Source organism: Asterias amurensis, chromosome 2 (assembly GCF_032118995.1).
Source record: "Asterias amurensis chromosome 2, ASM3211899v1".
Taxonomy (NCBI): Eukaryota; Metazoa; Echinodermata; class Asteroidea; order Forcipulatida; family Asteriidae; genus Asterias; species Asterias amurensis.
This window is the reverse complement of record NC_092649.1, coordinates 14,114,896-14,125,688: the sequence shown is the minus strand read 5'-3', so window position 1 is coordinate 14,125,688 and position 10,793 is coordinate 14,114,896. Positions and strand designations below refer to the sequence as shown.

Genomic DNA, 10,793 nt, shown 5'->3' with positions numbered 1-10,793 from the left:
AACGGAAGTCCAGTTTTGTAGATTGACTAAATACTGTTGAATATGAGGTAATTGAACAGAATTTCGACTTTCAACAAAGGTTAAGTCATCAACATATTATTTATAGTAAGGGGTGTTGTCATCAACGCAAGCATCGTTAATCATGACACGGCACATGGCCGTACTTGTAACTGAAGCAGTTTTTGAACCCAATATTATGATCAATTCGGTCAAATGCTTTAGAGAAATCCGTTAAAACAATGGTGAAAATTGATTTAGGGTTGTCTGCATTTTCGTACAACTGATGCAACAATTTTACCAAATAATGACAAGTGGATAATTTGCGTTGATTGCCAAATTGGTTAATATCAATTTTCCCGGCAACGTCATCCAACAACCATTTAGCTGCAAAGGTTTCCGCAATTTTGGCAAAACAACTAGTAAGTGCAATTGGTCTAAGCTCAGCAATGGTCGGATGATTAGCTTTGGGAATTGGTACTTAAGCAAGTTTCCATTGTTCAGGGACTTTGGCCTGATCAAAGGTAAAGTGGAAAAGACAACTCATAAGCAAACTCACGCAATATACGTAGAGGATAAATCACCAGCAATACTAGACTTGTCAGTTTGAAGCTTACGTATTTCCTTGTATACTTCTCTTGGCTGAACATGCGGACAAGGCATTGGTGACGGTAAATAGAAAGGTAATAGTGATCTATCAATACTTGCAATGTCCTTAGCTATAGATATAAAATGATTATTTATCAAATTAGCTACATGTTCAAACTGTCCATTGCAATCAACCCCAGGAACAGTTATGGGTGGCTGATCTCGTCGGCTTTGGGTGAGTAACTTTATTTGTCGGTGCCAGCCATCAGGGTCACGCGGTCTTCAGATGACGAACAATGAAGTTATATTAGCACACAACTGGCGTATCGGCCCTATAACATAGGCCACAACCCTTTAGCTTTGATCTGAAGTATTGTCTTTGTATTCCAGCAGGCAGGTAGGTTATTGGTTGACGTTTTTAATTAAATAGGTACACCGACCTTTAGTTCTAATATACTGTTATCATTATTGGTTGAATGACAATCTATATGTAACAGGTTTGAGTGCGGCTAGCGCACTCTGTGCTGAAACATAATAAATTTTACAAGGGACACGCTGTTTTAGTGGTGTTGTAAAATATAAAGAAAGGTTTATTCAAATCCCGACTACTATAAGGGAGAGGCGACTTTAAAACGCTGTATTTAAACAATGTGAATGAGATACTAATAAAATCTCAGAAACGAAAAGAGAGAAGTAAACCCGGCGGGTCTCGACAATATTATAAATGCAACGAAAATAACAATGAAACTTTATACAATGGAAATATAAAACAAAAATAAATGAATGGCCTATCTGTTGGTGGTGGACTTGGACGGACGATAACTCAAATTGGAGATTCCGGTGTAACAATGAAAAAGTTCTTCCAGCAGAGTTGAAGATATTGGGGCTGTGAAGATGATGACAAACTTGGAGATGGGGACTTCAGAAACAGGTCCTTGTCCTTGATCAGGGGACAGGATTACTGTTCTGGTACGACTGGTTATGACGAAAATGCAGTGAAGATAAATAGGCTACAGTTGATGACACGCTGTCCTGCTGGCTCTCTAGAGCAGGACAGGGGATGAACATATAATTATTGTGGTGATAAAGCTGGGCTGGCGCAATCCAACGTAGATGTCCGACAGAGGCAAAGTGTAATTATTGAAGAACTTGGAGGGTTAATTTTAACACTATCCGTCCTCTGTCGGTGTCCAGTGGCCAAGTTTAAAATTAATACTATGCCATTCACAAATATAAACTACACTAAAATTAAATACCTAATAATAAATCTTATAATCCTTTAACAGAAATCACTAATCTTGGAAGTAAATTAAGTGTGAAACAATAACAGCTGTGTGAGACATGTTACACTAGCCAGTGCAGTATGGGTGCTAAAAGGTCACACTATTCCCCCAGACCAGTGCATGCCTGAGGCAAAATGATGGACAGGGTATTTAAAAGCCAATTAAGGGAAACTACACCCCTTGCATATTGTGTGGTAAGACATTCCATGGAACTATATTGGTGCCATGAAATCAGGATGTTACAATAAACAATGAAAAACCGTGGGAATTGGTTTGACTGCAATGAATTATATACAATGATAAACTTAAAAGAAGTAAAAATAAAAGTAAATGCAAAACATTAAAAACCAAACTAGTTAAAAAGCAAAGATATATGTATGAAACCATAGAGCAAAACTATGATAAAAATGATTACTGGCTGAACAGTATAGTTTCAGTAAATAAAAGAAAGATAGATGCATAAAACTAAAACCAAAGAAACTTCAAATACAAAACTAGTCTTTGTCTGTTGCCCAACTCATATCAAAAAGTACTATTAGAAATAAGTTGTTCTAATGATCAACAGGTGTAATCAAATAAATCAACCACTGAATAAAACAGACTCTAGTTAAAGTATCTGGTCTTGAACAAAGTAGACAATGAAATTAAACCATGAAACAAATAAGTACTGAATAATGCAGAAACTAAATCAACATTAAATAAATCAAGTTCAAAGCAAAATAATACTGAGACAAAATGTAATCTGGCAATTCACATTTTGTAAGCATAAAAAGTCGAAAGAGCATGGAAAACAACAAGTCAACAATTATCAATTCAAAATAAGAGCTTGTAAAAAGGAACTTCTTTTCTAGAACTTCAATCATCAAAATCTGAAACACTATCCTTACACAATAGAAAGTAGCAGCGATTGTTAAAACTAAGTGTTAAGCGACACGCCGATCTTTACTTTAACTTTTAAACCTAACTAGGTTCACAAGAAAGATAAAAGTAAAATCAAACTCACCTAGAGCAGGACAGGGGATGAACATATAATTATTGTGGTGATAAAGCTGGGCTGGCGCAATCCAACGTAGATGTCCGACAGAGGCAAAGTGTAATTATTGAAGAAACTTGGAGGGTTAATTCTAACACTATCCGTCCTCTGTCGGTGTCCAGTGGCCAAGTGTCAAACCACTTTCTTGGGTTTGGTCACTGACCCCTAGACATCCCTTCCTCAATAGCCCTGATTGGTTGCAAATCCTGCTACCAATCACCCACTCATCACACACCACCAGGCAACCACCCACCCCTAGACTCGCCCTAGTCCGAGCAGGACATAGGTAAACTAGGGGTAACAAAAAAAAGGGGGCTGCAATTTCATCCCATTACATATATGAGGTCACATATAACACAAACGAAAAACGGTCAACAAATATAATATGTACAGCGATGGGCTTGTTTCTACTGTGGTAAGTGCAACCATGGTGCAACAGGCAATACTTATAATTTTGTCAGCTCTTCAAGCGTTAAAAACAATGTGACGCAACAGTAAGCAGCAATCCTGTGAACAAATGGACCACAACACGGTAGTTTCTCTAACTCTGTATAGACTTGAAACGGCGAAAGTAAAGCGTTGTATAGGAACATTTTCGGCAGCTGTTGGGGTTAAACAAAATCAAAAACATAATTCCTGCGACTGTAAACGATTCGTATACTAGTACTATTGTTATTTCCTAAGATGACAATATATTTTACAGGTGAAAACCCTAACCGATAATGGGTAATTATTATTTAACAGCATAAACCCATAGCCCTTAGAAAAAAGAACCATACAGCCCAAATGCACCTTATATCATAGCCACCAGCCCAAACCGAACTAACGATTAAGGCCTTGTGAAATGATGCAGCATCATCATTCGGCATAGACTTGCGTCCGTGGCCGCCTCGACCTCAGGTTGTAATGGGGGCGCACTCTTGGAGTTGCCGCCATCACCTGGTGTCTTTCAATCGCTGCTCGTCTCAGTTCTTTGACGCTTCTTCCACTCCACTTTGTGACGTTGTCTATCCAGCGCAGCTTAGGGCGGCCTCTGCCTCGAATTGTGCTTGTAGGCAAACCATCTATAGCTGCGCTGGGTAGGCCTCCCTGTCTCATCACATGAGCGCACCATTTCGCCTTCCGCTCTATTAGGACCTCATCACTCGTGAGACACCACCGTCCACCAATCAGTTCAGCCAGCCTTTCATTTGTGATGAAGTCTGACCACTTAATGCGCAGGTCAAAGGTTAATAGTTATAAACGTGGGCTAAAGAAATCTCTGGCGTTATTCCGAGGCTCGAAGAATGACGTCAGACGTTCAGTGGTGCGTTTTGGCGGCTGTAACCAATAATTGTTTCTGACGTCATAAACCAAAACGGTAACCGAGCTCACAACTCGGTTATCGTTCAGTCTGAAGAGCAGAACCAACGACCAACAACCGAAACAGTTTTTGGTTACCGCCGCCAAAACGCATCCCAGGCTAGCCTGAACGTCTGACGACATTCTTCGAGGCTCGTGAATAACGCCAGAGACGGCCAAAAACCGGTGTGTGGTTTGACCTTTGACCTCTCATACGCACAAATTCTACACCAACATTACCAAGCAAGTACCGTATCCACCATGCATGTACTGTATGCATACTACCACACACGTGGACACACACGTGCGGACGACCGAAAGTAAGCTTTCCATATCTGCGTTTTGATTGGCCAACCGAGGTGACCTCAGACCAATCAAAACAAACCCAGCTACGGTAGCTTTCAGTCACTGCATTTATCCAATGGTATCATTATACCCAATAGAATCACTGGATCTGAATAGCTGGTACCTGTCTTTATCCTTGCGGATAAAGACAGGGGCCCAGTCTAGCCCCAGGCTAGGGACCAGTTTACTCACATCCGATAGAGGGCGTGATGCCTATCCCAAATACTTGGTACGCGCACGTTAGGCATGGACTGAGGTGCATGCTGGTTTAGCTAGAATCAAGTTTGATCGCTACCTAGACCAGCATCTGAAATCATCAGTTAGCACTTGCGCAAAGGGTATTTGCGAAGAGGCCTAAGGTTGTCAATCCCACTGGTCCCAGTTAGGTAGATAGCTAAAGATAATGATGATGCCATTCCCCAAATCCGTCCATTACATGTGCGTTCATGTTGAATACAATTACATTTCTTACGAAGTCTCACCGTGTGGATGAAATTAAGAAGTCTTCTTGAAGGAGAGCATCAAATGACGCCTTATATCCACCCTCGGCATTTTATTTAACCCTGTCTTGTTCATGTCTTGTTATTATATCATATATGATAAATAATGGGATCGAAATCAGCATGATGCCACTGTACATAATGAGAGCCGCTTGAAAACTTCCTGTCCATTCGAAAGTCAACCCTGAAAGCAAACAACGATGAGATAGGTTATAGTAATATTGTGATTGTCAATTCTCATCAGTGTTCATTCGTCCACTGTAAGGGGTGTGTTAAAAAGTCCCCATCATTCAGAACTTCGAACTGTGTTCCTAGACGTCGCTTTGATAAACTGGTAATTAGCTTCAGGACTGGCAAATAGAAGGTGACGGGTTCTAATCCGTGCGAGCTAACCACTTATTTCACATACTGGTTAGGATTAGTTTTGTCGTCTTTAGTAACTGAATTATTATTCTGTGTGCAATATTCTCATAATCACAGTCACAGAGGCGAGTAAGTGAACTCGCGAGATAGGAAATCTTCGAGGCGAGTAAACACCTCTTTCGATATCTCACATAAAAGTTGCAAACCTATGTACTACGCAAAAATACCAACCTGTTAGCAATCCACTTCCCATCCCACAAACTCCTCCTATCAGCGCCTGCCAGCAGACCACAGCTACGATCCGGTCACCTGACGTTAAAAACCGCACAATGACGTCATTTGACTGCGATACAATACCATGCCCCATTCCAATGAAACATGTGACGATCATCTGCACAGGGAACATTGTCATGAAAGCTTCGGTGAGATATGAGGCAAACATGAGGATGCAGCCAAGATAAACCCATGTGCATGTAGAAAGCTTGAATCGGGTGTGATCAAACAAAGGTTCCATGAACTTGCCGAGGATGTATCCAATCCCGAATGATGTTGGTAACAGGGAAGCTTGGTTACTGCTCAGCCCCTGGAATATACCGTGTGACACCATATACACTATCCACCCATTGAAGCAAAAGTCAACGCAGCTCATTGACGCGGTCATAAATAAGAATCTTTTGTTTTTCATTATTTCAAAGTCCATGGATGTAAGGAAACGCTGGATGTTCTCCTTCAGCGTCACGCACTTTCCCTTGTGAGATTTGGAAGAAGGAATGTTTTCTCCCTCCGTTGAAATGTCTTCCCCGTCTGCTGCATCGTCTGGTACCTTTTGGTACTGTTCTGTACATGTTTGCGATGCTACTGCAGGAGTTTTAAGCAATGCACCACAAACTACAAGGTTGAAAGTAATACCACCCATTATTAGCATGGTTCCACGCCAGCCGTATGTATCCAGAAGTATCTGTGTCAGGGGACCATACACAATCATCGAGATTGGTATACTTGATGATGCTATTGCAATAGCAACGGAATAGTTATCACTGAAGTAGCACGCCAGAACACCAAAGAAGGGGAAAAAACTCAAAGCTTTACCAGCACCTGTAACAAGAAGACAACTCATATATTAGCTCCACGTGTCATAATAACCACTCATAGATAAAAAAATCGGACCACGTACCAACTCTATTCGTTGCGACATGATTGCTAAGTGGGTTAGGCGTTAGTTACAACTGATACTGTTGATGCTGTTGTCGTTGCGGGTGTCGTTGTCATTGTTGTTTAAACCAAACAAAAATAAAAAACACAGGAAGATGGTTTAAACGGACCTCAAATCTTCACCTCGGCCCTTTGAGAATGAAGCCTTAACATTATAAGACGGTGGCCATCAGTATAAGTTTATAATGTATATTACCATGGAGCAATAAATATTACTACCTGATAGAATGACAAGAGAAAGTATTAACTGTAACACTGTAGTCGACTGCGAGCCGATGATGAATCCAGCTGACCCCAGTACTCCACCGACGATAACAACACAGCGTCTGCTGCTAACGAGACGATCTATGCCGGCAATAAAAGGACCTGCATCCAAAGACAAAACACACCTTGTAACCAATTACCAAAATTCAAAGAGAGCTGTTCAAGTCTTGCACTATGGGGCGGAATGTTTAACACACATTTCTACACAAGGTTTAAATGTACAAGGCACGTGTTACTATATTTGCTTCGCAAAAAAGTTGCCATCCAGATACAAATGTTATATGGATAAAGGTCTGTAAGTGTCTTACCGGAGATGTAACTAACTGAGTTATACAGGACAGCCATCCAACCAATTATCCACACGTCACTATCGAAGTCATTCTGCATGGCTAGGAGGAGCACACCCAAAGACTTAAGATTTCCGAACGTGATGAGTGTAGCGACAAATGCTGCGCCCACAACGACCCAACCCCAAGGATCCTTGTCCTGGTGATGTACTGGTCTTCGTTTAGAAGACATAACGCACAGCCGAGTTGCTCAATTATAAATGACACCCCTGTTCCAAAAGAGAAAAAGAAGTGGTATCATAACTACAGTCCCTATAGAAGTGCGTTATCTAAACACAAAACACAACACTGTGCTTTCCAGAATTAGAATAAAAGTTTACTAGAAAAACAACACAATATTGTTTAATGTTATAAGCACTCTCATTGGCTTGACCAGTTCTGTGGAATTTCGCGCTGGTTTGATGTTTTGTTTTGGAAGGTTTTTTTTTGTGGGAGAAAGAAGTTTAGGTCTGTCCCACAAGTCAACGCAAGGTACAGACGTATATCTAAAATGAACGTAGGGCAAAGCTCGGTCTTGCAACCTGAAATGTTTTTGGTCACACGATTTTCTTACACCAGCCAGGAGACTGCATTGCCAGTGACTCCATTACTGTTGGATGTATGCATAGAGCGAGGACCTTGCTCTATGATGTATGCATAACGTTTATAATTGCCCTGTTTATTGAGGGGCACCTTTAACTTCGACGATACGAGTTTACAGATCGCTTCGTGGTAACAGCGACGAATTGTTACCTTTATTAAAATTTATAAAATAAAACCAGTGAGTTGGAATGGTCTCTTATAAAGAAAGACAATACAGGTTGACCATCAATGTTGCCTGTTGCACTCACCACACTCGAAATAACACCATGGTAAAAGATGTACACAACGTTGTGTGTGTTTACACTGAAATATGAACCCAATTGCCGTCGATTCAACCAATTTATGATGTATACTGTACAAACTAGATTAAGACGTATGATGAACCATGGATGAACCAACTTACCTGCCTGCTGGGATAAACAGATCAAAGCTGTATAATAAATCAGCTTAACGATAACGACAATCGTACGTCGTATTGATGTAAATGTTATTTTCGGCCAGAAACTGGTTCAGTTGCTAAATTTGATTATATAGAATGAAGAAACAGGTTTTTTTTCCAGCCTATGCAAAGACAGGCCAGTTTTACACTAAGCAATGCCATACATAATGCACACACAGCTCGAGCGGGAAGGTAGCTCGCGGAGTAGTGCGAAAACAAATAACAACGAAAACAGTTCCTCAAAAGCATTGGTTTAGGCTATCAAGGCCACTTCTTCACAAACTGTGTGCAACGTTTCATTGTGTTGCAAGTTACCATGGAGTTGCATTTATGGTGATGCAACAGTGCGTGTTGGCCCAATATTCTACACCATACAGATTTTAATCTGTGCTAAAGAGTGTCAAATAGAAAGGGGAGAACAAACTAAAGACGTTTGAGTTGTTGACTTCCATATCATATTTTGGATGAACCAAACCCTGAAAAGGTGGTGTTACGATGCTTTGACGTTTCGAAATTTACACACGTGTAAATAAGAGGTGGTTCATGGAGCTTATTTTGTTTTAAGGGGGGAGATGAAAGTGCCAGGTCCTGATAAAACCCATTGCAAATTGAGCACAGTGTGGCGGAACACCCTCGAGTCAGTGACCAGTAAGTGCAGTACACTTCACCAAGTCTACCCCATGTTCCCTTACACTAGGTAACAAGTGTAGGAGTCTATGGCAATGTTGTCTCTTTAGTCTTTACTGTGAAAAGCTGTAAAACTTCTGAGTATTAAAAAAAAAAATTGTTCCGGAATAGTTAGTGCACTTTACGTGACGTGAGTTGTTTTCAAGTGTGGCGCAACCATGCTTAAGCACCGACAATGGCTGTTTGCGTTCACCGTAACGCTTGCTAAAGTTTACAGTCAAAGATTCTAACAAGTCAGTTGTACATTAACACGCACAACAATTCAATTCAATTCAATTCAATTCAATTCAAAAATGGTTTATTAAAACATGTCTCGCAGTTAAAAACTGAATTGCACATGTCAGCATCATAATATGTTTAAAAAAAATACATCTAAATAAAAACCAGTAGGCACAATCATACTTAAACACACATAATTATATTAAAAGGCATTTAACAGACTGACGATTTGAGGAATTGCACTCTGTTTTAAGCGAACTGTTTTTTATCTGGGTGGGTCATCTTTGTTGGTGTGTCTTAAATTGATCTGACAGTTTCTATGGGGAGGTAGCCAATTTCTACACATGTGATGGGATTCGATTGAATAAGCAAAATCGCTACACAGTTTGTCTCTCCGGTTTTACGGTTTTCAAGGGTTTCAAGTTTGCACACATTTAAAGCTTCACTATAAGTAGAATAGTTCTTACCAAAAATTATCCGACACACCCTTTTTTGAATACATTCCAATTTGTTGACTTGCTCTTTAGTTAGATTACCATTGAACAAAGGAACACAGTAGTCTAGGACAGGTCTAACATAACCCTTGTAAATTGACAATAGATCGTTCACAGGTAGATTATGAGAACGTAAACAACGCAACATGTACAACTTTCTGTTACATTTTTTTTATTATCTCATTGACATGTCTGTCCCACTTTAAATTGTCTTGAATAATCACACCCAACACTTTAACATAATGCACATTTTCTAATTGAGTATCATTAATGAGCAGAATTTCATGATGTTGCAAGTTTCTAGCAAAAGACATTGACAGAGTACAACATTTGGCTGCATTTAACTTCATGTTACTAACGGAAGTCCAGTTTTGTAGATTGACTAAATACTGTTGAATATGAGGTAATTGAACAGAATTTTGACTTTCAACAAATGTTAAGTCATCAACATATTATTTATAGTAAGGGGTGTTGTCATCAATGCAAGCATCGTTAATCATGACACAGCACATGGCCGTACTTGTAACTGAAGCAGTTTTTGAACCCAATATTATGATTAATTCGGTCAGTGCTTTAGAGAAATCCGTTAAAACAATGGTGAAAATTGATTTAGGGTTGTCTGCATTTTCGTACAACTGATGCAACAATTTTACCAAATAATGACAAGTGGATAATTTGCGTTGATTGCCAAATTGGTTAAAGGAACACGTTGCCTTGGATCGGACGAGTTGGTCAAAACGAAAGCGTTTGTAACCGTTTTTTATATAATGCATATGGTTGGAAAGATGTTTTAAAAGTAGAATACAATGATCCACACAAGTTTGCCTCAAATTTGCGTGGTTTTCCTTCTACTGTGCGAACTAACACGGTCGGCCATTTATGGGAGTCAAAATTTTGACCCCCATAAATGGCCGACGTGTTAGTCGACGAGGTAAAAGGAAAACCACGCAATTTTGAGGCACGTTTGTGTGGATCATTGTATTCTACTTTTACAACATCTTTCTACCCATATGCATTTTATAAAAAACGGTTACAAAGACCAACTCGACCGATCCAAGGCAACGTGTTCCTTTAATATCAATTTTCCCGGCAACGTCAT

The 10,793-nt window shown here is 39.9% G+C and overlaps 1 protein-coding gene across 1 annotated transcript; it reads right to left on the bottom strand.

The window, feature by feature from the left end:
- Nucleotides 1-5,140: 5,140 nt before the first annotated feature.
- LOC139954544 (monocarboxylate transporter 12-like) lies at nt 5,141-8,485 on the bottom strand. Its single transcript, XM_071954390.1, has 5 exons — nt 8,259-8,485; nt 7,235-7,482; nt 6,882-7,028; nt 5,682-6,545; nt 5,141-5,271 (listed from the first exon to the last, which is right to left on the bottom strand). Exons 2-5 carry the CDS (start codon nt 7,443-7,445, stop codon nt 5,141-5,143), a joined length of 1,353 nt encoding a protein of 450 aa, XP_071810491.1. The 5' UTR covers nt 7,446-7,482; nt 8,259-8,485.
- Between the last annotated feature and the right edge of the window lie 2,308 nt (nt 8,486-10,793).

Bases quoted from the DNA above. Each gene is read 5' to 3' on its own strand.
- LOC139954544 (XM_071954390.1), bottom strand. From the start codon at position 7,445: ATGTCTTCTAAACGAAGACCAGTACATCACCAGGACAAGGATCCTTGG. The intron at 6,546-6,881 runs GTAGTAATATTT...TTCTTGTTACAG, and splicing joins TTCTCTTGTCATTCTATCAG to GTGCTGGTAAAGCTTTGAGT. The intron at 5,272-5,681 runs GTTGGTATTTTT...GTTTGCTTTCAG, and splicing joins GGGAAGTGGATTGCTAACAG to GGTTGACTTTCGAATGGACA.